The sequence below is a fragment of the Oncorhynchus tshawytscha genome, linkage group LG09, assembly GCF_018296145.1.
Source record: "Oncorhynchus tshawytscha isolate Ot180627B linkage group LG09, Otsh_v2.0, whole genome shotgun sequence".
In the NCBI taxonomy this organism is placed as follows: Eukaryota; Metazoa; Chordata; class Actinopteri; order Salmoniformes; family Salmonidae; genus Oncorhynchus; species Oncorhynchus tshawytscha.
In genome coordinates this window covers 55812341-55838175 of record NC_056437.1, presented here as the reverse complement: position 1 = coordinate 55838175, position 25835 = coordinate 55812341, and the positions used below count along the sequence as shown (strand labels likewise).

At 41.5% G+C, this 25835-nt stretch overlaps 2 protein-coding genes across 8 annotated transcripts in view; both read right to left on the bottom strand.

Moving 5' to 3' along the window:
* LOC112258303 (grpE protein homolog 2, mitochondrial) lies at window positions 1-11571 on the bottom strand. Of its 2 annotated transcripts, none has more exons than XM_024432588.2 (4): window positions 11423-11571; window positions 2915-3074; window positions 2684-2765; window positions 1-2364 (listed from the first exon to the last, which is right to left on the bottom strand). In XM_024432588.2, exons 2-4 carry the CDS (start codon window positions 2978-2980, stop codon window positions 2039-2041), a joined length of 474 nt encoding a protein of 157 aa, XP_024288356.1. In that variant the 5' UTR covers window positions 2981-3074; window positions 11423-11571; the 3' UTR covers window positions 1-2038. The 2 variants fall into 2 exon arrangements, with proteins under 2 accessions (XP_024288356.1, XP_024288355.1); XM_024432587.2 differs by lacking the exon at window positions 11423-11571 and adding an exon at window positions 9095-9232.
* A 9585-nt stretch (window positions 11572-21156) lies between these two features.
* The window catches only part of LOC112258301 (actin filament-associated protein 1-like 1), a 35711-nt gene continuing 31032 nt past the window's right edge, over window positions 21157-25835 (bottom strand). For 3 of the 6 annotated variants that reach the window (XM_024432581.2, XM_024432585.2, XM_024432584.2), the window contains exons 10-18: window positions 25305-25460; window positions 24800-25011; window positions 24496-24641; window positions 24271-24343; window positions 23420-23552; window positions 23108-23281; window positions 22728-22918; window positions 22209-22337; window positions 21157-22014 (exon numbers count right to left, since the gene is read on the bottom strand). In XM_024432581.2, coding sequence (XP_024288349.1) covers window positions 21988-22014; window positions 22209-22337; window positions 22728-22918; window positions 23108-23281; window positions 23420-23552; window positions 24271-24343; window positions 24496-24641; window positions 24800-25011; window positions 25305-25460 — 1241 coding nt within the window. In that variant the 3' untranslated portion in view covers window positions 21157-21987. The remainder of the gene's footprint in view (window positions 22015-22208; window positions 22338-22727; window positions 22919-23107; window positions 23282-23419; window positions 23553-24270; window positions 24344-24495; window positions 24642-24799; window positions 25012-25304; window positions 25461-25835) is intronic. The other 3 variants (XM_024432582.2, XM_024432583.2, XM_042327085.1) reach the window with 3 other exon arrangements.

The window sequence follows — 25835 nt, the reverse complement described above, 5'->3', positions numbered from 1 at the left end:
TATTTTTCCAATACATTTATTAAGGCAATAATGTGATGTACTGTGGTAGTCTGAAAGCAAAATAGTTTGTTAGAGAACACCATAACTTCTCAACCACACATGTGTGATGCTTCATTTATAGGCAAAATGACTTGATAGATGTTATAAATGTTATCCATACTATCTATGTTTTAAAAGGCTCAAAGATCCTTCTTAAAAGTGGCTTTAACTGAACCTATTTCGTAGCTGCATCATACACAATACTCTGTGGGTAATGTTAAACATTTGTCTATATAAATACATAAATCCCAACATTGTCAATGTAAAAGGTGCCACCTTCATCATAAGGGACAATTACAGGTAACAGCACATTCTACGTAACCATCCCATCCTCTAATATCACAGATTATCTCAAACGTCAAGAACTTAATTACTTACTTGCTCACATACAGAAAAAACAAAACAATTCCGAAGTGCAACGTGATTAATGTGACCTCTAGAAATGTACACAGTCCACATAATAATGTGGGAGAAATGTGGACCTGAAACCAGAGACGTTCACAGTATTATAAGGGGTCCTTAAAGGAAACCTATCTTCCATTCACATTAGTAAACAAAAATATTTTCCTCAACCAGGTCTTATGCAAATATGCAGTATAACAATATCCTCAAGTACCTTTACATATCTTTAAATGTTAGTAAAATAGCTAACGCCAGTGTTTTCCATAAGTACATGGAGTAGCCAGCCAAATAGAAAAAGCAGCCAGCCAGGGAGATTCGGGCCTGAGAGGTCAAGGTGGGCATGCCCCCTGAGATTTTTTTGGACAAAACAAGCTCTATTTTGGTGGCCTCTGGTACATTCTAATGTCCCGATTCAATCCAATATACACAGCTAAATTACGTTAATAGTTTAATGACTTTCCCTCCCAGGGCTCGGTTTCCCAAAGGAACAAAAGGCTTACGTGTGTTTTAACTATGCATCTTTCCCACAATAACCAAAGATGTAACGTTTCCCAAAACACCACGCAGAAAGAACACTCGCCAAGTGTGACGTTGGAGCATGTGTCGATACTGATAGGATCAAAAGAAAGGCAGCGATTTGTTTCCGTTCACCAAACAGATCCGTTCAAAAAGACCCTACACTGGCAAGTCTTGTCATGGGCTACGAATCCTAGGAAAAATAGAAAACAAGATATTTTGTTTCTTTGACCCGATGCGATACAATGGACATATAACTACCCTGTATTATTTATGAATAGTGAAGGGATATAGGAGATTGACTTTATTCCGTCAGTTCGACACCTTTTATAAACTAGTAAAACACTTCGGTCGTCAATCAAAGCACAGTAAACAGCCTACGCGCCTCACTCAGTGGCTGTATTGGCCTATGAAACACGCAAAAGAAAAATGAATGTGCCATAAAACAATAAGTGGATTTCAACTCATTGTTACCACTTTATATGGGACGTGTTAATTCACTCACAGGAGACGAAAAATAAGCATCATGCTCTCCCTCCTCCGTGAAAAGATTAGACTGCAGCCAACCACAGTATACAAAAAATAATAGGTACTGAGAGCTGGGACAGACAGCAGAGGGACAAACCATCAGTTTCCCTGTCATTGCTCACTTTTTGACTGACAAGTACCTGTCCTATCAATAAATCCCTAGAAGGTGCATGTCATTCATTCAAGTGGGAGAAGGCTATACAGACTTTTCTGACTAGCGAATTGAAACTTCTAAATTAAAAGCCTAGTTAGTTTATGAAGTAGCCGGCTTACAATCAGTCTTATCGGCTATTTAGCTGACGACCGGAACTTATGGAAAACACTAACACATTCACATGATTAGGCACAATCTATATTATTTTCAGATTGTAGAATATAGAAAACGGGTTAAATAAGTTGTTATTTGCATGACTGTACATAATGAGAACTTAACCAAATTGAAACAACCCACTAAAACAGTAAAATCATTCGAAAACAAAGAATTGCTGCAAAGCAAGAACTGTAAGGTGCAGACAGTAGAGTACTACAGCGAGGGCAGAGACTAGCACAAGCCCTAGTCCTGTTCCTGCTTCATCACAGCGATGCCCACCTGGGCATGACGAATGGTGCGTCCGTGGAGCTTGTACCCATCCTGTTTCACTACAGTAACGGTGCTGGGCTCCCCTCCCTCAGCAGGAGTGTGGCACACTATCTCATGCTGGTAAGGGTCGTATTTATCCCCAACAGGGCTCATCTTATTCAGGCCGTGCTTTGTGAAGATCCCCTGCAGCCTGTCCTGGACCTGAGCCAGCCTCTGGCCCTCCTCTTCCTGCAGGTTGTCTGTAGTCTTCTCTAGCAGGTCAGCCACCTCAACCAGTTCACGGCAGAAACTCTGGATCCCTGTTTGAGTGGTGGTAAGGGAGAGGATTTAGAACTGCACAAAGTAGAGCAGTGGGGTATTTCTTTGGGGGGGGAACAATATACAAAAGTTGAGAACGATCATTGGAAAAACAATTTGATTGAGAAAATATATTTTGTAGTAAATGTAGTTTATTTTCATTTTATGAATTGAAGGTTATTTATTGATGTACAAATGTCATTAGATTTGGGGAGGAATCGCCAGAAATTGGGGTCCCCAGAAATTCAGGCGAAAATGAATACCACTGAAGTAGAGGGACCATACTAGGTATGATGTCAGGGTAGGAGAAAAACATCTCACCAAAAAGCTTGGCGTCTTGGACAAACTTCTGAGTTCTTTTTCGAACATTGTCAGAGTCAGCCATGGCCCTTTTGTATCTTTCCTGAAATACAATACAGTATAGTACATCATACGTGATTAAATTCTTCGTATTTCCAGGGGAAAATCTAAACAAATCTATGCCGGCTATAGGTAGCACCAGTCAAGACAAAGAATCTTCCTCCTTACTCTCACCGCCATCGAGGTTCTTACCGTGAGCTCCCTGACCTGCTCCTCCAACTTGCTGGCCCTCATCTCCAGCAGTTTCACATTGGTCATTGCATGGCTGGAGTCATCTGTGGTGTCATCACCATTGCAATTATCACCTGTTCCCCAATGCTTTGCCGCTGTGCTGTACAGGCCAATCAAAGCCCTGGAAAGCAAAACACTATTCAATTGTGCACCTAGCAAGAGACCATTTGGCTAGCGGTGTTTCTGTAGTGTAGGCTACAATGTAGGCCTACATGTAATGGCAGAGCTTGGAAAATAAATGCCCTCCTGATAAATACAAATCATCATGAAATCCTTCTGCCAGGAAGGCCCTACTTTGCAGTCAACATTTAGTTGTTTTTTTGGGAAAGGCTTTAGAAATTAATTTAAACAGCACATGACTGAATTGCGCGTCTCGAAGATTTAACCAACACTTTTGACCAATTGTTTTGTAATATTTTTAGTATTTTATCCCCCTTTTATCCTAATTCCAATCTTGTCTCATCGTTGCAACTCCCCAACGGGCTCGGGAGGCGCAGGTCGAGTCATGCGTCCTCCAAAACATGAACTGCCAAATCGCGCTTCTTAACACCAGCCCGCTTAACCCGGAAGCCAGCCTCAATGTGTTGGAGGAAACACCGTACAGTCGACGACCGAGGTCAGCCTGCAGCCACCCGGCCCGCCACAAGGAATCTCTAGAGCGCGATGAACCAAGTAAAGCCCCTCTGGCCAAACCCTCCCCTAACCCGGACAATGCTGGGCCAATTGTGCGCTGCCCTATGGGACTCCCAGTCACGGCCGGTCGTCGTTCAATTCTGTGAGCTGCTCCATGCAACAACCAGTTGAAAGCTGAGCGCTCTTGCTGCCAATGCCGCCTGATATTCCACTGAAACTAGCTATGTGTGTGGCACGCATGTTGATATATTTCACATGCTTTGCGATTGTGTAGGCTACTTTGTGCATAATTTCTCTATTGCACTACATAATTGATACGGCATACACCAGCACTCCACTGCTTTGATACACATCAGTGGGGATTAAGAAGTGAGTATATGCAAAAAAGTGGGTATACGGCAGCATATACCCTCCACTACACCACTGGAGCGAGGGATAAATACCCAAGACGTGGAGATGATGGGGAACAGTGTGTATATCACTGTCTTTGCCAAAACTTTGCAATGTTCAGATCCATTTTTAGATTAACTTCTCTGACTATTGTTCCGTTACCTTTTTTCAGTATGTTGTCAAAAACGCTTTTTTAACTATTGGGATTTTTGTAGATGATATGTAGCAAAGCCTGGAGTAGATCTACAGATAACGTAATCTCTATTGTACTCAACACTACCCTTTCCCACCTGGACAAAAGGAACACCTACATGAAAATGCTGTTCATCGACTACAGCTCAGCGATAAACACCCTAGGGCACCTAAACCGCATCACTAAGCTAAGGACTTAGGGACTAAATGCCTCTGTGACGTAGAAGTCCGTCACTGGCCGCGGGCAGCATTTGGTTCTTTAACGCACACACATATTCATCACTCCTCCCTGCGCCATTATACCATAAGTTAACAATGTGGGTCGACACACAATTTAACTTCTGTCTTGGTGCATGCATTTCACACTTGTCAATGTTCATATTTGAGAGATACAATAATTATTATACTTATCAATGTTGTGGATGAGCGCATTGTTTGTTTGTTCTGTTCCTCTCTCTCCATCTCTGTAGCTTCTGGGTATGCTGGAAAAGGACCCGAGCTAAGGGAATTGGGTTGGCTTTATAGTGCCTGTCCCAAATGGCTCATTAATGCATATGGGCATATTGAAAGATATTGTCAGTAATGATGTAATGTTGTAAATGTTATGTTGTGATATTGTTTAAAACCGTGTTGCAATGTATATCCTTTAGTATGTTTAGTTCATGGAAAATGTAGGTTTGTATTGTTAATTGATTAATTAATTAGGGTTAATTGTTCACTCTCCAGTCTCTGTGCAAATTTAAGGGATGTTTTAGAGGCAAAGCCAAATGTAAACTGAGGTTTCTGGATATAAATATGAACTTGATCGAACAAAACATACATGTATTGTTTAACATGTTGTCCCGGGAGTGTCATCTGATGAAGAATATCAAAGGTTAGTGATTCATTTGATCAATATTTCTGCTTTTTGTGACTCCTCTCTTTGCTTGGAAAATCGCTGTATGCTTTCTGTGACTAGTTGCTGACCTAACATAATGATATGATCTGCTTTCGCCGAAAAGCTTTTTTGAAATCGGACACTGTGGTTGGATTAATGAGAACTTTATCTTTAAAATGATGCCTAATACGTGTATGTTTGAGAAAATTGAATTATGAGGTTTCTGTTGATTGAATTTGGTGCCCTGCAATTTCATTGGCTGTTGGTGAGGGGCTCCGCTAGTCCTAGACAGGTTTACAGCTTATACCCCTAATCAAATGGCTACCCAGACTATTTGTGTTTTTTTTTACACTGCTGCTACTCACTGTTTATTATCTATGCATAGTCACTTTACCCCTATCTACATATTACCTTAATTGCCTCGACTAACCTGTACCCCCCACACATTGAATCAGTATCAGCCTCATTATTGTTGCTCTTTAATTTTTTACTTTTGTTTATTTAGTAAATATTTTTCTTAAAAACTGCATTGTTAGTTACGGACTTGTAAGTAAGCATTTCACGGTACGGTCTACACCTGTCGTATTTGGCACATGTGACAAATACAATTTGATTTGAAGAGGGGGATCCCAGCTTTCCATCCCTACTTTTTTTCTGAAATTCTAAATATGCGCTTACAGCACCATTTTAAAACAAATACTTTTTAGCCATGCACATTACCTCTTGGCAATTCACAGTGAGTGTATAGAGGAGAGTGTGGCAAAATGTAACACTGGTCAATTGTAGAGTAACTTGGGATAAAACGCCACCCTACCTCAACATTCTTTTGGGGGCGTGACTTAAAATTGTGACGAGACAGATTACATATTTTGAGTGCAAGAGTAGTGGCAACCAGGGAAAGTGTTGGGGCGAAAACATTGTGGCATTAAGTCATTTCTATGTGAAGTACAGGCAGGGGACTTGTTATCCCGGTTGGCGGTTTACTCCAAGTTACACAAACAGGGAGGCCTACATTATATTCACTGTGTTTATGCAAGTTTTTGGGGAAATCTTTGCCTGTGTGTGTAGGTTATCTGCCCCTCCGAAGCATGATTCTGAAATTAGGGACAGAGATTTTTAATTACAGAAGAAATAACTAGCATTGAAAAAGTTAATTGAGGATACTATAGTTCACGTTTCACATTGCATTTATTAACTTAAAAAAAAAGGTAAGAACTGTCTTTAATTCTAGTGCTGCTCTGCACCCAGAAGCTTGTTAGCAAGCTAGCTAACATTAGCTCTGGTACAACGTTAAGCCAACTCTCTGAAGTTCAAAGCATACACATTAAAACCAGTAGATAGCGCTGACGTCATCCACTTATTCCTATGGAATACTCCCAATGGCACATGAAGTCAGAAGTATGAATTTGAAGCGTACCGTTTTGCTGAATGGCACAAAAAAAGTGGCCATAACTAGCAAAGGATCAAGGTCGGTGTAGTCGTTTTCATCCTGCCTGAGAGAGTCAACCCAAAGCTGCTAGACGTCAGCATCAATACCGGTAACATTTGGCTCTGGAAAACATACCTCAATCCAGGAATGAGAAATGCATTGCACTCCAAATGGTTCTACTATCCCAACTGTTACACAGAAGATTGAAGGACTGCTAACTTAAAAACTAGCAGTCGTTTAATCTTCTCTGTGTAACAGTTGAGATAAAGGGCAACTCGGAGTACAACGCATTTCTCATCCCTGGATTGAGGTATGTTTTCCAAGCCATATCTCGCACCGGCTCCACAATGTCTTAATATACATAGAAATGCTGTCTGACCCTAGTGCAGGCTGTAAGCAAGCTGGTCAGATCTGCTGGCTAGACCTGCCATAGGATATCAACAGTGAGCACAGTTACATGCATACAATAATGCGATTATTGTGAATAGTCAGATTAATATAATAATTTGTTAAAAACGTTTACATCCTTTGCAAGAATAACGATTTCCCTAATAATCCTGTTTACATGGACACCTCTGAAATCAGTCTAGCCGATGAGACTTTGATAAATGCAGAAAATCGCCAATCAAAACAAACTTTCTACCACATTGACCATGTTATTTTTGTGAAGAATTTTTTATTTGTATGTGAAAACTATTTCTAAGATGCATACTTTTAGTTTTTCCAAACTCACTTCACTCACACATAAGAGGGAGACTTGCGCTACCGGTGCTGCACATGTGCAGATCAAATTTGCCGCTGCAACGCCGAATTACATGTTCTAATAGTTTGAAAGATTGCTCAGAAAACCAGGTGTTTTAATTGGTGTATGCTTACTTCGATTTTGACCTTAAGCCAAACAAGATAAGCAGAGTATGGTGTTTACAAGACTACTTCCATAGCTGCCATAATCAGTTTAATATTGAATTATTAGTGTGTATGTAAACATAATCTGTGACAATAGTTGGCTGCTATTTAACTGATATTTTGTCTGTCAAATCTGTGTCTTGGTGTGTATGGCCGGCAACTTTCATAGAGAAACCCCCCTGAACTTTTTGTGCCATTTGAGAAAGAAAATGACAGCTGCGACCCCCAGCACATATGACAAAATCAACAGTACAACACCAAAGATATTGATCCGTTTTAAGCAAATGATCTTGTTGAGCAAAAAGCTTTATACTAACATTCCCAATTTTTGGTCAAAGGGGATGTGTAATTCCCACTGAGGTATAAAGAAAGGTAATTCCCCCCAATTTGACGTGGTCAAAACATCTGTTTATGTCATGTAATAACATACTGTCCACATCATGGAAAAGAGCGTAATATAAATTAATTACATATTCAATTATTTTGCTATATCTTCATTTAAGATGATAGTAAGTGAAGCAAACAATATTTTTTTCTTCTATAATCGCATTTCTCACTAGTTTAACCATTTAGCTAAAGATTTTAAAAATGCACAAAGTAACTGTGCGCTCTAGTTTAGAAATAACTCCCATATTGAATGTGCAGATCCTAGTTCTAATGTCAGTAGCCAGGTTTCCATCCAACCTTTTAGAGTAAAGTATATGTAGGATAAACAACGTAATCACAGGCCTGGTGGAACTACAGATTTCTCGTAAACTTTCCAAATGTCAACAAAACATGTTAGACAATGTGAGATCTTTCTGTGTCGGTAAAATTAATTATGCGAGAAATGGCGGTGGAAACGCTTTTATGCGCACATATTGATATAATAACCATCATATCGAAGTAAACTTAAGAGTCACGCGATGACATGTGTGGTCCTCCCACTACGACTCGGTAAAGTATGCAGTTTATTATACTACAGATCAAATCAATTATGATGAACTTCACAGGGTGGTGAATGTGCAAGGTGATGGGCTTGATGCCCCTTTTCATAAATATCGAGGGTTTTATTCTGGTGACAAGACAATCGATGCTTGACAGCTGTTTGACAAATAAAAATAATTTCGCTCTTTTGTCCATACTAATCTCATCATGTAGGCTATACCCTACACCCGCACTGTATATGCAAGATGTTGGCTAGAGTACATATGCCAACATCAGTGGGCACATTCGCTACATAACGCACATTTTCTTTGTGACAAAATCGCCAGTAGAGTTAAATGCGATAGAAACCTATTTAACTTGTATTTGTTATTCGGTACATGGTAATTTAACCCCAAAATTTATGTTGAAATCATCACGCAAAGACTAGTCAATATGATGGAAATGTTGTTTTTATGCAGATTTTAGAATAGTCGCATGAAAACTGTCGCCAATTGGGATGGAACGCTATTTTATGGCAGCAGCCCATTCCTTCGACTTCCCTACAAATAACTAGTTAACTCGTTATGAAGCATAAATTAGCTAGCTAGCGAACACTGACTTAATCTAAAACTGTCAAAAGTGAGCTAACCGTTAACGCTATTAAACGAACTAATTTTGCTAAAAGCAACGTTAGCTCGCTAGCTAGCTTTTGTACAGCAAGCTTGTTCCCGCAGCGTTGAAAGTTGTGTCTTTACTTTACACTGTATTTCTTTTTCAATAGCTAGAGGGATATGTTGACAAACCTCACCTGTGATCATTCGACAAAAATAGTTGTAATCTGCCGGCGCAGTTGAGACTTTTCCGAGCCAAGAAAAGACAGCGCACGGCCATATTATTCAGACTCTGTTAGCTAGTTACATTCAATTACAGCAGAACAAAGCCAGACCTGTGGAGAGAAACCACTTGCAGGGGCACACCGTCGGCTGTGGGCGGGGTCGTTCCCCACCACCACAAGTTTTCATTTGCGGAGGCTTTCCAGACAGACAAGCGATGGGCAAAGCTGGGTTCGTTTACTCAGTGGGTCCTTCTTCGATGAGGTTTAACGGTGTTTGGCATCCAATAAATGTTGCATTACCGCCACCTACTAGACTGGAGTATAACTCCCTTATACTTTGCTTATCAACAAAAAAAATCAAATACAACAAATACCCTACCATCTAACTCACAAATAATAATAAATACCATACTCCCCTATTTAACCCTTCCGCTGTGTTCCGGTTGAATTGGACCGATTTACACGTTTTCATTTAATCTGATTGTCATAAGGTTCCATGACTTTGTCCACACAGGGCATCTGAACAAACAAAATAAATGTTGATGATTTGGGGTGTTTAATTTAACTTTTGTACACCTGTGGTGTTCCCGGTCAAAAATGACCAGTCAAAAGAAATGAATGGGTGAGATTACAATTAGCACCCCTACTCTTACAATAAGTGCCATGGAATCTTCTGTTTCTCCAATCACGCCACCCTGTCTGCGTCGCACCAAACGACGAGCATCACAAACACAGGGAATCTTCCCCTTCAGTTGGTCAGCTTTCACATTTACCTCTACCAAAGTAATCACTCCTTTCAATGGCACCCTTTTCTTGAGAGCAAAACAATTCACATCTCTTGTCCCCATTTGTTTAACATGGAGCGCCTGCTCCCTCTGACAAGCAGAAACACATACAAGACAACCTCTGGTTACCCTCACTGATTCCACAGCACCCAACTCTGTTTTCATCCGTGCTGAAATCTCAAATGAATCAGCCAAAAGGCAAGGGTCCACTTTTTCCAAAAACTTCACTCCTACCATCACAGACCTCATCTTTATCCTGACCTCAGTTTCCGAGAACTTCGCCACACCTACCAAGTCTTCTTGAACTGCACTGTTGGTTAAGGGCTTGTAAAGTAAGCATTTCTACACTAGTTGTACTCGGCGCATGTGATAAATAAAGTTTGATTTGATTTTGTTCTTGACTTGTCAAGGGACGCCATTTAACCGGCTGTCACAATCTCTGTACAATCAGCACAAACCCCTCTTTCAGTGGGTTCGCCTGTGCATGTCAGTACAAAAACGTTTTGCAAAGTTGCAGTTAGAAATGCCATGCATAGAACTGACATGATTCCTTAGAATCAGAGAGTTCAGACAATCAGATGTTTGCAGTGGTGGAAAACATACCAAATTGTCATACTTGAGTAAAAGTAAAGGTACCTTCATAGAAAATGACTTAAGTAAAAGTCCCCTAGTAGTATTTTACTTGAGTAATAGTCTAAAAGTAGTTAGTTTGAAATATTCTTAAGTATCGAAAGTAAATGTAATTGCTAAAATATACTTAAGTGTCAATAAGTAAAAGTATAAATAATTTAAAATACCTTATATTATGCAAACCAGACAGCACAATTTTCTTGTTTAAATTTTTTTTTACGGATAGCCATGGTCACACACCAACACTCAGACATAATTTGCAAACGAAGCATGTGTGTTTAGTGAGTCCGCCAGAACAGAGGCAGTAGGGATGATGTTCGGTTGATAGTGCATGAATTTGACCATTTTCCTGTCCTGCTAAGCATTCCAAATGTAACGAGTACTTTGGGGTGTCAAGGAAAATGTAAATAGTAATAGTAAAGTACAGATACCCCAAAAATCTACTTAAGTAGTACTTAAAAGTATTTTTACTTAAGTACTTTACACCACTGCATGTTTGTTCAACATAATACATTTCTATTTGAACGTTGGACAACGTTGTGTCCGTCCTCCTGCTGAACGCGGCCCTGGCCTTCTCCCTACCTATGTGAAGCTAGCCACAATAACGAATTTTAGGTTCCCCTTCAAAATAAAAGTTCATCGTTTGAAAGTGATGCAAACAGATACAAAGAGTAGAATCATTCCATATTTGTACTAGATATAGCGCTTGATCATGACTCTAAGTTCCATTACATTACACATAAGAGTCATTGGACGAAGGCGTCTTCTGTAGGTGGGAGTTTTGTTTACAGCCGCAACGCTCGGTCTGAACATTAACACGCATCGCTTGCAGTACGGTTTTGAAAGCAGAAATAATAATAATTTTTAAAATTTTAATTATACCCACCCTTACGGTTCTTGCACGGCCATATTTCCTGGTTACAGCGCTTGTTAACGGAAAACAGACGGAAGACAGAGTGGATTACCTGTGCTAATTAGCTATCTGCATCTTCAAACACCTGTGTGTAAACGGAAGACGGGCGCCACAAACGTGTTGTCACTGAAAAATACTGTCGGCTGCAACTGTTAAACCCGCTTATATAAGTGTGTAGTTTGTACAGTAAGTGTGTATTTTGCATTTGTGAAATTATTTTGATGTGATATTAAAGTACAGGGATTTATGTTTCTAGAACCATATTGCAATTGAGAATCGACTCACTGTTTTGGCTTCCAGAGACAATTTCCCTTTATACAGAACATGTAAGGTCCTTGGACTAAGGAGTAACGTTATAGGCTCCTTTTGCCCAATATTGGGCTAGACTAGATAATGCTAGAGAATGTTACATAATTTAAGATTAAATACAATAATGAATGAGTTTGACAATAAACAGAAAACACTGTTTAAATTACATTGTACTGCACTATACAGCCTTAGCTATGAATTGTGCACCCTGAAACAAGGTACACAGTGACACCCACACAAAACAATTCTCAGGAGTTTCCACAAATATTAGCAATTTAGCTCTTATTGCAGGACTTTGACTGTGGGAAATCACCTTCACAGTCAGACTATTGTGCCTATTGAATATTCAAATTGCACTGTACAGCCTAACCTATGGAATGTGCACCCGTGGAATGGGGTATCAGCCTACTCAGTGACACCCACAGGTCATAACTATGTAGAATTTACACAAATATTAGCATTTTAGCTCTTATTGCAGAACTCTAAAACCACTGTGAAATAAGCCACATTAGCTCGCCAGTCAAACTTCTGATATATGTGTATTGAACATTCATAGCTAATGTAGCTCATTTCACAGTGGTTTCAGAGTCATCCAGTAAGAATTAAGGTGCAAATTTGTGTGTAAACTCTACATAGTTCTGATCTGTGGGTGTCACTGAGTAGGCTGATGAAAAAACATTAACACAAATTAAGATTTAAATTTTTTCCAAATTTATATGACAATTTAAAACACATGTGGACACAAGGCATTTAAAATAATCGTGGATGACACTAAATCAAATTAAAAAATACTATTTCCACTTATAAAAAATTATCTAGAATAATAAAACAAAGAAGTTGATACAAACGCCATCGTAGAGTTCCTTCACAATGAGGATGGCTGGTGCTACTTTGTAGAAAATAAGTGTTAAACCAAATATATTTTATATTTGAGATTCTTTAAATAGCCACCCTTTGCCCTGATGACAGCTTTGTGCACTCTTGGCATTCTCTCAACCAGCTTTAACTGAAATGCTTTTCCAACGGTCTTGAAGGAGTTCCCACATATGCTGAGCACTTGCTAGCTGCTTTTCCTTAACTCTGCGCTCCGACTCATCCCAAACCATCTCAATTTGGTTGAGACCGGGGGATTGTGGAGGCCAGGTCATCTGATGCAGCACTCCATCACATTGCTTCTTATAAAATAGCCCTTACACAGCCTGGAGGTGTGTTGGGTCATTGTCCTGTTGAAAAACACATTTTAGTCCCACTAAGCCAAAACCAGATGGGATGGTGTATTGCTGCAGAGTGCTGTGGTAGCCATGCTGGTTAAGTGTGCCTTGAATTCTAAATAAATCACAGACAGTGTCACCAGAAAAGCATCCACACACCATAACACTAACACCTTCTCCATGCTTTACAGTGGGAAATACACATGCAGAGATCATCCGTTTACCCACACCATGTCTCACAAAGACACAGCGGTTGGAACCAAAAATCTTCAGTTTGGACTCCAGACCAAAGGACAGATTTACACCGGTCTAATGTCCACTGCTTGTGTTCCTTGGCCCAAACAAGTCTCTTCACCTTATTGGTGTCCTTTAGTAGTGATTTCTTGGCAGCAATTCAACCATGAAGGCCTGATTCACACAGTTTCCTCTGAACAGTTGATGTTGAGATGTGTCTGTTATTTGAAATCTGTGAAGCATGAATTGGGGCTGCAATTTCTGAGGCTGGTAAATCTAATGAACTTATCCTCTGCATCAGAGTTAAGTAATTAATTTGCATTTTATTGCATGACATAAGTATTTGATCACCTACCAACAAGTAGGTGGCCATTGTAGACCTGTAGACCTGCACAAGGCTGGGATGACCTACAGGAAAATAGGCAAGCAGCTTGGTGAGAAGGCAACAACTGTTGGTGCAATTATTAGAAAATGGAAGAAGTTCAAGATGATGGTCAATCACCCTCGGTCTGGGGCTCTATGCAAGATCTCACCTCGTGGGACATCAATGATCATGAGGAAGGTGAGGGATCAGCCCAGAACTACACGGCAGGACCTGGTCAATGACCTGAAGAGAGCTGGGACCACAGTCTCAAAGAAAATCATTAGTAACACACTACGCCGTCATGGATTAAAATCCATTAAAATCATACTTAAAAATCATACAATGTGATTTTCTGGATTTTTGTTTTAGAATCCGTCTCTCACAATTGAAGTGTACCTATGATAAGAATTACAGAGCTCTACATGCTTTGTAACTAGGAAAACCTGCAAAATCGGCAGTGTATCAAATACTTGTTCTCCCCACTGAAACTATAACCAGTTAGCAAGTCAGACATTTCCGAGTTTCCTAGTTCCAAGTAGTATGTGAACGTGGCATAAGAACCACCACACACGGAAGACGACAGCCATCTGTGACCATAGAAACGGAGTAAACTAACACTTTCCATGTGTGGAAAGTGAATCGCTATAACACCGTAAGCCTGCATGAAAAGTATTTACAGACTACAGAAATTATGAACCCAAAAATCGATTAGAAAACAATGTTTTGTATTGTTAGATGTGACTCTGCAAACCTATTATGTTAAGCTAGAGTGGCTAGCTAGCTGATCTGTTACATGTACGTGCTGACGTATATCACCACGCAGGCTACGTTGTGTAGAGCGTGGTTTAATGAGCCTCAACCAATGAAAATGTATGGTGGGCAAGACCGGCCTAGGCCAACCACACCCAGTTCCATGTGCCGTGGCATGGGGTATTTGGACCCGCCCCAGCCGGTTCCCACTAGCTTCTATACACGTGACAAAGTAATTCCATGGAGGGCCGAGTGTATGCAGGTTTTCGCTCCACCCTTGTAATTGATTGATTAATTAAGGTCACTAAATAGTAAGGAACTCCCCTTATCTGGTTGTCTAGGTCTTAATTGAATTTAAAAACTCCAAAACCCGCTGATACTTGGGTCTCCGTGGAATGAGTTTGACACCCCTGCTCTATAGACACTGTAATATATTAGCACACTGAGGCAGGGATGCTTTGTGAAATAACGTTTATCTGATGTCATGGTTCAAGTGCAAGTACAGATGATCATATGTAGTAATTAGTGACAGCGCCACCATCAGGCACTCCATGTAAATACATATATATATATATATATATATATATAAACAGCAAAAAAAAAGAAACGTCCTATCACTGTCAACTGCATTTATTTTTAGCGAATCAAAAGTAACAGTCAGTATTTGGTGTGGCGACCATCTGCATTAAGTACTGCAGTGCATCTCCTCCTCATGGACTGCACCAGATTTGCCAGTTCTTGTTGTGAGATGTTACCCCACTCTTCCACCAAGGCATCTGCAAGTTCCCGGACATTTCTGGGGGGAATGGCCCTTAGCTCCTACCCTCCGATCCAACAGGTCCCAGACGTGCTCAATGGGATTAAGATCCGGGCTCTTCGCTGGCAATGGCAGAACACTGACATTCCTGTCTTGCAGGAAATCATGCACAGAACAAGCATGGGAAACAGTGTTTAAACCCTTTACAATGAAGATCTGTGAAGTTATTTGGATTTTTATGAATTATCTTTGAAAGACAGGGTCCTGAAAAAGGAACATTTCTTTTTTTGCTGAGTTTATAGATATGTTATTTTAACTCAGTGTTTCACATTGCAAACAATATGCAAATAAACTTTCTTTTTTTTTACAACATAACAGACCACAATTGTCATCACATTGTTATTATTAATGTCTTTTAAAATTATTTAAAATTATTTTCTTCTATTTTCTATTTGAGTCTTTTCAGTACTGATGGTGTTTTGGCATTCTGATCGTTGATTTCACTGGTGTGTCAGTGTTTACATTGTTGCTTTCCACTATTTGTTTTGGTGTTGTTGGTGCTGGAGAACACACAGGTGAGTAGTTTTCTTCCAGGCTGACACTTGTTTCAGGTTCTCTTTCCACCAGATAAGGTAAGTCCATTATGATTTCTGAGTGTGTTGTTTCATGGGTTTGTAACAGGTATTTCTGGTTCCTTCTGTAGATTCGTTTTGGTACTATGTATGACCTTGGCTGGTCACGTTTTCCAAGTGCAATTGCAGGTTGCAATTTGTTGACTTGTCTGATCCTTACTTGTTCTCCTTCCTTCATGTCCGAAAGCTTACGTGTGCCTTGGTCAAAGTAGTTTTTGTGTCTTTTGTCTGCTTGTGAGACAGCTCCTGACATGCTTTAACAATCTCTTTGAATCCGTAATCTTTGCCTTCAGCCTTCTTCCCATTATTAGTTGTGCAGGTGAGAGACCTACTCTGTCCAGGGGTGTGTTTCTGTAGTCAAAGGAGAGCTATGTAAGGATTTCCATTGCTGTCTTGTGCTTTTTTGTACAGGTTTTCACAGTCTGAACTGTTCTCTACCGCCCCGTAGCACTCACTTCCGTCATCATGAAGTGCTTTGAGAGACTTGTCAAGGACCATATCACCTCCACCCTACCTGACACCCTAGACCCACTCCAATTTGCTTACTGCCCAAATATGTCCTCAGACGGTGCAATCTCAACCACACTGCACACTGCCCTAACCCATCTGGACAAGAGGAATACCTATGTGAGAATGCTGTTCATCGACTACAGCTCGGCATTCAACACCATAGTACCCTCCAAGCTCGTCATCAAGCTCGAGACCCTGGGTCTCGACCCCGCCCTGTGCAACTGGGTACTGGACTTCCTGACGGGCCGCCCCCAGGTGGTATGGGTAGGCAACAACATCTCCACCCCGCTGATCCTCAACACTGGGGCCCCACAAGGGTGCGTTCTGAGCCCTCTCCTGTACTCCCTGTTCACCCACGACTGCGTGGCCACGCACGCCTCCAACTCAATCATCAAGTTTGCGGACGACACAACAGTGGTAGGCTTGATTACCAACAACGACAAGACGGCCTACAGGGAGGAGGTGAGGGCCCTCGGAGTGTGGTGTCAGGAAAATAACCTCACACTCAATGTCAACAAAACTAAGGAGATGATTGTGGACTTCAGGAAACAGCAGAGGGAACACCTCCCTATCCACATCGATGGAACAGTAGTGGAGAGGGTAGTAAGTTTTAAGTTCCTCGGCATACACATCACAGACAAACTGAATTGGTCCACTCACACAGACAGCATCGTGAAGAAGGCGCAGCAGCGCCACTTCAACCTCAGGAGGCTGAAGAAATTTGGCTTGTCACCAAAAGCACTCACAAACTTCTACAGATGCACAATCGAGAGCATCCTGGCGGGCTGTATCACCGCCTGGTACGGCAACTGCTCCGCCCACAACCGTAAGGCTGTCCAGAGGGTAGTGAGGTCTGCACAACGCATCACCGGGGGCAAACTACCTGCCCTCCAGGACACCTACACCACCCGATGTTACAGGAAGGCCATAAAGATCATCAAGGACAACAACCACCCGAGCCACTGCCTGTTCACCCCACTATCATCCAGAAGGCGAGGTCAGTACAGGTGCATCAAAGCTGGGACCGAGAGACTGAAAAACAGCTTCTATCTCAAGGCCATCAGACTGTTAAACAGCCACCACTAACATTGAGTGGCTGCTGCCAACACACTGACTCAACTCCAGCCACTTTAATAATGGGAATTGATGGGAAATGATGTAAAATATATCACTAGCCACTTTAAACAATGCTACCTAATATAATGTTTACATACCCTACATTATTCATCTCATATGTATACGAATATACTGTACTCTATATCATCTACTGCATCCTTATGTAATACATGTATCACTAGCCACTTTAACTATGCCACTTTGTTTACATACTCATCTCATATGTATATACTGTACTCGATACCATCTACTGTATCTTGCCTAAGCTGCTCTGTACCATCACTCATTCATATATCTTTATGTACATATTCTGTATCCCCTTACACTGTGTATAAGACAGTAGGTTTTTTTGGGGAATTGTTAGTTAGATTACTTGTTGGATTATTACTGCATTGTCGGAACTAGAAGCACAAGCATTTCGCTACACTCGCATTAACATCTGCTAACCATGTGTATGTGACAAATACAATTTGATTTGATTTGATCTCTCAGCTTGGCCGTTTGACTGTGGATATCTAGGGCTCGACGTGACATATTTGAACTCCCAACTGGTAGAGAACTCTGACATTTATTGACTCACCAACTGTCTTCCATTGTCGGAGAACAAAACGTCAGGCACCCCATACCTTGCAAAGATTGACTTTAGTGCCGTAATTATGTGTTTACTTGTTGTTCCACTGAGCTTGGAGATTTCTGGGTATTTTGTGTAGTAATCCACACATAGTAGATATTCTGCGTCATTGTAATGGAGGATGTCCACTCCAACTTTGGCCCAAGCTCTCTCTGGGACTGGATGAGACAAGCTCCCTTTGGTTGTTGTTTTTGTGTGTGTTGCAGACTGCACATTAATCTGTTTAGCCATGCCTGGCCAGAACAGAACATCCCTTGCTGGTTCCTTACATTTCACGATTCCCATGTGTGCTTCATGGATTTTTTTCCATAATTTCTTCTCTCATTTTCTGGGGAACGACAAGTTTTGAACTTTTGAACAGCAGTCCATCTGAGTATGTCAAGTCCTCACTGAAGGTCCAGTAGTGCTTTTTTTTCTTTGCAACTTTCTCTCTCATGTCTTGCTATCATTTTTTAACTGTTTCTGTGACCAGTCTTAACTCTTCTGCTGGTGCTGTTTTGAATTGCTGCCATTTCTCTTCTGAAACAGGAAGTTGATGAGCGATGTAGTTTACATCCAGCAATTTCTCGCTGTTCCTTCAGGTGTGCTCGGCTCAGTGCATCAGCAATGTGCATCTCCTTTCCTGGTTTGTATGTCACATGTAGACTCTGTCTCTGTGGTCTCATCAGCATTCTCTGCAGTCTAGCTGGTGCTTTCTAGAGCAACTTCTTGAAGATTCCTTGTTTCCAAGGGCTTGTGGTCTGATTCCACTTGGATCTGGTATTGATGAAATACAGGTTTTGATGAAGCTTCTCGCAGCCATACACTATCGCCAGTAGCTCTTTTTGCAATTTTAGCGTATCTCTTTTGACAGTCTGTGAGGGACCTTGACCCGTATGCAATTGGTTGACCATCTCGCAGGACGACAGCTCCCAAGCCTTCTGACCTTGCATCCACAGATAGTGTCAGTGTTTTTATCACATCGTAGTACTTTAACACTGGCACATTACTGACGGGTGTTTTCAAGCTTTTTAATTACGGCACTAAAGTACCTTTGAAGACTCTCAGTGCTCCTTCCAGCAGATGTCTCAGTGGTGTGCTGGTGGTGGGATGAACTTTGAACTTTGTGAGATAATGCAAATTTCCCATGAACCTCTGAAGCGCTGCTTTGGCATTTCTTGTATTGCTCTGACCTTTTCGGATTCTGGTTTCAGGCCTTCTTTTATTGATGAAAACCTGCTCCAGAGTGCTCAGGACCTCAGACTGGGGCAAAGGTTCACCTTCCAACAGGACAACGACCCTAAGCACACTCTCCAATTTTGTGCTAGATTTCCCTCTAGGTTGAGAGTAGTCAGTCGGTGGTCTAATTTGTTCCATAATGTTGAGCTTCCCTTTGTATTACTTTTTAACATCTGACACCATGTAATATATTAGCACACTGAGGCAGGGATGCGGGTAAAATAACGTTTATCTTATGTCATCGGTCAAGTGGAAGTACAGATGATCACATGTACGGTCTTAAATACTAACAGCGCCACCCTCAGGCACTCCAGGTAAATACATGTGCGTACATGACAGGCACAAAGTCAGATTCCACAGCCACAAAGTCAACATTTTAGTAATTTAGCAGACGCTCTCATCCAAAGCGACTTACAGTGGTGAGTGCAAACTTTTTCACACTTAGCTTTTTGGTCTTAATTTAAGGTTAGGGTTAGGCATAAGGTTAGTGGTATGGTTAAGGTTAGGTTTAAAATACAAATTTAAGAGAAATTGGAGAAATGGGCAGGGTTCATTACTTTGTGGCTATAGAAGCTAGTGAGGACTGCCCCACCCTTGTCCTGCTCCTCCTTCCAACTGTTGGGTTAGTGCTATACAGGGTTCCTTGGGACATCCCTACCTCAAACCCTAACACCTACCCTTACCTAACCTTAACCCTTACCAGGAAGAGTATCTGCTGCTTTCGCAACAGCTAGAGGGGATCCTAATAATACACCAAATACCGTAACCATTACAATTTGAACTTCAATAGGGTAGGGGCATCCCAAGGATACCGGATAGCAAGGACCCAACTGGTGGAGGTGTGTCATCCCATCCTTCTTTCAATGAATTCTCCAATAGTCTATTACAGGCGTATAAACAACATCCGGTGAAATTGCAGAGCGCGAAATTCAAACTACAGAATTATACATATTAAACTTTCATAAAATCATAAGTGTAATACATCAAAATAAAGCTTAACTTCTTGTTAATCCAGCCGCTGTGTCAGATTTCAAAAAGGCTTTACGGCGAAAGCACACCCTGCGATTTTCTGAGGACAGCGCCCTGCATACAAAACCATGAAAAACATATTTTAACCAGGCAGGTGCGACACGAAAGTCATAAATGATATAATAAATGCCTTATCTTTGATGATCTTCTTCTGTTGGCACTCCAAAGGTCCCAGTTACATCACAAATGGTCATTTTGTTCGATAATGTCCTTCTTTATATCCATAAAAACACAGTTTAGCTGGCGTGCATCAGTCAATAATCCACCCAGTTTCCCTCCATCAAAATGCATACAAAATGAATCCCAAACGTTACTAATAAACTTTTCCAAACAAGTTAAACAATGTTTATAATCAAACCTTAGGTACCCTAATACTTAAATAAATGATCAAATTTAAGACAGAGAATCGTTATTGTCTTTACCGGAGAAAAATACAAAAGAACGCGCTCTCACTCACGCGCTTGGAAACACTACAGCCAAAATGGGAGGCACCTAGAAAAATGACAATTTCTGGCTCACTTTTCTAAAAACCAGCCTGAAACTCTTTCTAAAGACTATTGACATCTAGTGGAAGCCCTAGGAACTGCAATCTGGGAGGACTTTGCTTAAAAGTGACAGCCATTGAAAATAGTGGTAGGCTAAATTCTTTTTTTTTGGGTGGTTTCTCCTGGGGTTTCGCCTGCCATATCAGTTCTGTTATACTCACAGACATTATTTTAACTGTTTTAGAAACTTTAGAGCATTTTCTATCCAAATCTACCTATTATATGCTTCTGGGCCTGAGTAACAGGCAGTTTATTTTGGGCACGCTTTTCACCCGGACGTGAAAATACTGCCCCCTACCCAAGAGAGGTTAACATGTTCTTCCTGCCACACACACACACACACACCCTCTGCTATCCTTTCTGTGACATGGCCATCAGATAGGTTTGAAAAAGTCAGACAATTTCATTGAAGAGCTTTTATGTACAATACACATAGAAATAAAGTAAAGTGCACAAGTCATTAGAAGTAAAAGGCTCATTACAGTGAGTGAATTACGTAATAAGGAAACATCATTGTATAGTCACATAATTAGTCTCACATTTTCATAACAATTCATTTATACATGTGTCATAATGTGTCTGTTTTTCTGTCTGTGGTCCAGCAAGTTGTTTAAAACAAGATCTGGAATAATGTTTGATGCACTTCATGAAAGTGCATGTTTTGAAATGACTTACATAGTGGATACAGCATAAAACAGTATTTTTATGGGATACAGTATCTCTTTTAGGCAACTATTCCAACAACAAACTCTCACAGTCAATACAATATTCTCTTTCCCTTTATTATCTATTCTTGCAGATATGTGCATAGTGTGTATGCATATTCACCCTCTAAAAATCTCTCCTCTCAACATCTCAAGTCCAGCCTGATGTGTCCACATGGAGTCCTCATAACATATCTTCTTCCACACTCTGAAGGAACAACAATACCACATGCAACACAAGCAATTACTGGATCACAAAACAAGTGTCATGCCACAGAATGAGCATTCAGTGATTCCTAGTGACTGATAGGGCTTTGAATTATGTTTTTCAACAATTCCAGAGTTGTCTTCCCCTGTCACAATTTTCTCAGCTCAGCGATGTGCAGTAAATATTTGGCTCTCAAGAGGGAAGTGGAAAAGTTGAAGATAATGGAGTCCCTGCTTCACCCCTCCTCCTTTTCCAAATCAGCTCCAACATGTTCCAAGACAACAAGCATTTGACTGACCATCTGAATGAGCAGTGTCTCTCTAAGTCCCCTTTTTGGACTCCCATTCCTAAAAATAAAATTTAAAAAACAGGACACACATTTAGTGTTTGTACGTAAAAGTACACTTATGAGGGCTGATCATGCTGTACGTTCGTCACAGTCTGCGTTCTGATTGTGATGTAGAACATTGAGACACAGTGCTACTTAATAAAACAGGCTAATGTCAATGGGTGCCCTGGATCTTGTTTTATGAAAGCCTACCTTGGCTTTCTGCATGACGTTCCCCTTGCTAGATGAACAGATGGATGGGGGGCACTTCCGCATCTCCGCAGCACAGTTGACTGGCATGGATGCCTCAGTGTATGTGTTGTCAACTTTACTGATGCGGACCTGGACATACAGTATGAGGAAAGAGAAGTTGAGAATATCTGTTTATGGGTAAATAATACTACTTCGACGTACAATACTCATCAAAACACCTCAGATGGAAATACATGCTAAGACGGTAAGAAATCTTCAACATAAAAACCCTAATAATGCAAAGCAGTGTTGGGGTCAATTCAATTAATTCTCAATCAACTGAAACGTAGAAGCAATTTTTTTTCAAACCTTGGTCCATTTATCTTATTTTAAATTCAAATGACTTCCTGAATTGGTCGCCTTCAATTCGAATTGACCCCAAAAGTATACGGTTTAGCTTATCTACAATAAACCATGGTCTAGAGTAGACTTGATATAACTCTTCGTGATGTGCTGTAGGCTAAGCTGTAGGCCAGGTACCTTTCTGGGTGGTTTGCTAGTGGGGGGTTTGCTCTCTGTGAGCGGCCCCAGCACCCCTCCAGCCAGGGACTTCTTTAGGTTCTCCTTCACCTCATTGAGACGCAGCTCCAGGTCCACCCGCTCCCCCTCCTTCCCCCTGCAGCTTTCCTCCAGCTGGGCCAAACGCTTCTCTAGCTGCTTTTGCTGCTTACCTGAAACACAGTCACACACAGCCATCCATTTGTTAGGCTCCATGGCTCCTCAATATGTCTGAGTGATGAATTCCTATACTGTGGCCAAGCAGTAGGTGGACCATTAATCTATGCAAAATAAATGGTCTAGGTTTGCTCTCTCTATTTAAGGAAATTCAATCCGAGATTGAATGTGTTTTACTTTCTTACCTGTAACATCCTTCAGTTGTTCCTTCACCTCTTTCCTATCATTGCGTAATATGAGTAGGGCATTTTTTATGACCTCTCGCTCCTTCTCCATCTGTTCTTTCTCTTTCAGGTACCTTCTGGCATCCTCCTCGGCTCGTGTTTTGCCATACTTCCCTGATACATACTGATTCACATCTAAAGACAGAGAAACCCCAAAAACACATTCTGAGTGGTCACATTTATAAATCATATAGGTATGTTCTAGGCATAGTCTAAAAAGATAATGTCCAATTCCCCCCTATGTTCCCAGCATCACACACAGTCTTGGCTGACCTTCGGGGGACTTACTGGAGCCGTGTCTCTTTATGGTGACTAAGGAATCCGCCTTCTCTATCTCTCTGCTGCTGGAGAAAGAAGAGTGGCGTTTCACCTGAGCTCCTGGTCTGGGTACTGGCTCCTCTGGCTGCTGTGGAGGGAAGCGTAGGGAAAGGGGATCGGGAAAGGAGATATGATAAGAAAGACAGGGTAACAGGGAGGGAAAGGTGTGTAGTGGAGAAAGATATGAGAGAATAACGAGTTGAAAAGAGGTGATGGCCAGTGGTGAGAGAGAGGGAGAGAGGATGAACTCAGATGAACTCTGTCACTAATGTGTGATGTGTAAAGTTTGGAATTGGAAAAGTTACTGGAAACGTACTGTTTTTGAGAAACTAGACCACAAGTGAAATAAATGAACCACTTCAAGTTGAGTAAACTGGAATGTGAGAGATGCATCACAAAGTATTACAGTCAAATTGTGAAAGCTGGATTGAATGAAAAGACTTGACACAGCTGGATACACAGTTGGATATGATTGTCATACTTTCCAGCAAAGAGTTTTCCCAAAAGAGTCCGGCTGTGTGCGAGCTCTCTGTACTGCTTACCCAACTCAGAACTTTTCTGAAAGAAGCTCATCAGAAATCATCCATGGAACACTATCTCCCCTCCCACATACACACAGAGGAGCCTATCGACTTTCAGCAGGCCTTCAAACTGCGCTAGAATAAAAAGCCCTCTGACTCCTACTCCCTGAGATATGAGAGGATCGTGGAACAGATCATTCATCAACTAGATCCTTTAAGCTTCAGCTGCAGTTAAGGGTGGACACAGACGTGCGGATTCATTCGATTTACTGTAAATCTCCTTACCAATACACCCTCATAAGGAACCTCATCATAGGTTCTGGTGTCTGTGGAGGCGCCACTGGAGGAGGTAGCCCAACTATGGGACAAGATGAGGAGGAAAGAGACGTAAGCGTTTACCAATAATGACCATCTAGCATTAGCAATGTACTCCCCTTACAATGTAAAGCACTTTGAGCATTTAGAAATGATCCCAGGCCAAAGGGCCAAGCCCCACTCTATCAGACTCACAGGAAGGAGTGTCTTGCTGCGTCTGTGATGTTAGTGATGGTGTCCACGTCCACATAGTCGTAGTGCAGGGCCTCTGGGGTGGTGGCGCAGCCAGACTCTGCCAGCAGGACCCCCAGCCAGCGACCCATCTCCTCTGAACAGCTGGCCTGATGGACACACAGAGACACATCACCACATGTCACTGATCCCAAAGGGGACTAGAACCCATGAGACAACCCGGAGATACTGGGCAAGAGATTTAAGTCTGTAATAGGGGAGAAAATATCATATATTGGGATAAAAATACACACACACACAGACATACCTCCAATGCAGCCACCTCGTTGCCTCCTTGCAGGATGCGGAAAGCGAAGGGGTGCTTGGGCCCCAGTCCAGGTACGACCTCAGCCCCATGGAGGACCACAGCGCTGACGTGAGTACGCAGGTCACCCCTTTCTTTGTGCAGGTACAGTGTTCCACCCTTTACACAGCACCATCTCTCCCTCCAGCATTGGTTCACAAGCACATTCAGATAACCTGGGGACAAGGGAAAGGAATACATACATATTCTCACTGTTGGACTTTCCATAAAGGTTATTATATGGGGGAAGTGGAAAATAACAGATTTTAAAGGTGGGAGGACAAAAGAAAGATGAGAATAGTAACATAATGCAGAGTACATAATGTAGAGCCTGGGAGGCTGCAGAATCTCAATTTGTAACACATAAAGCTGCAGTAATAAGTAGCTACAACTAGCTAGGCACAGGGTTCAGCCCAGAGATTATGACTGAGAGAGAGAAAAATGTAAAATATGACATGGATGTGCTCACCACAGCGGGGATTGTCGTCACGGTAGGAAGAGGTCAGAGTGTCTCCTGGGAGAGGAGGCTTCTTCTTAGAGAAACTGATAATCCTGTTGATCTTCCGTCCAGCCGCTCTGCTCATAGATCCTGTCAGCTCTGTAAATGCCCCCCTCTTCCCCTTCCCTGAATAGAAACACACAGTCGTTTACAAATGTGTCTGAAAACACCTCTTTTTGTTAGGATTCTTATTTACTGGAAGCTCAAGTTATAATGTGGCACAATATTTTTGGGCGGGGGGGGTGGAAGTCTCCCCGCTCTGTCTATCACGTGCTCTCTCTGCCTTGTGTACGTACAGTATATGTCCTATGATGTCATTGTGAGACAAAGGCAGGAAGAGGGCAGGAAGGATGTTTCTGCTCTGAGCCACACTTCCTGTCTTTTATGTGCTTTAGGTAAAACATCAAAATGTTTACCCCTCTTCTGACCCAAGAACATGGATCGCTCTCCTTGTTTATTCATGAGATTTTTCTCCTTCTCTATGTAGACAATCTACTGCCC

Excerpts from the sequence above, each read along its gene's own strand:
- LOC112258303 (XM_024432587.2), bottom strand. The coding sequence starts at position 9,177 with ATGGCCGTGCGCTGTCTTTTCTTGGCTCGGAAAAGTCTCAACTGCGCC. Across the intron at positions 3,075-9,094 it reads TTTTTGTCGAATGATCACAG|GGCTTTGATTGGCCTGTACA; the intron begins GTGAGGTTTGTC and ends TTTGCTTTCCAG. Across the intron at positions 2,365-2,683 it reads CCAAGACGCCAAGCTTTTTG|GGATCCAGAGTTTCTGCCGT; the intron begins GTGAGATGTTTT and ends CCACTCAAACAG.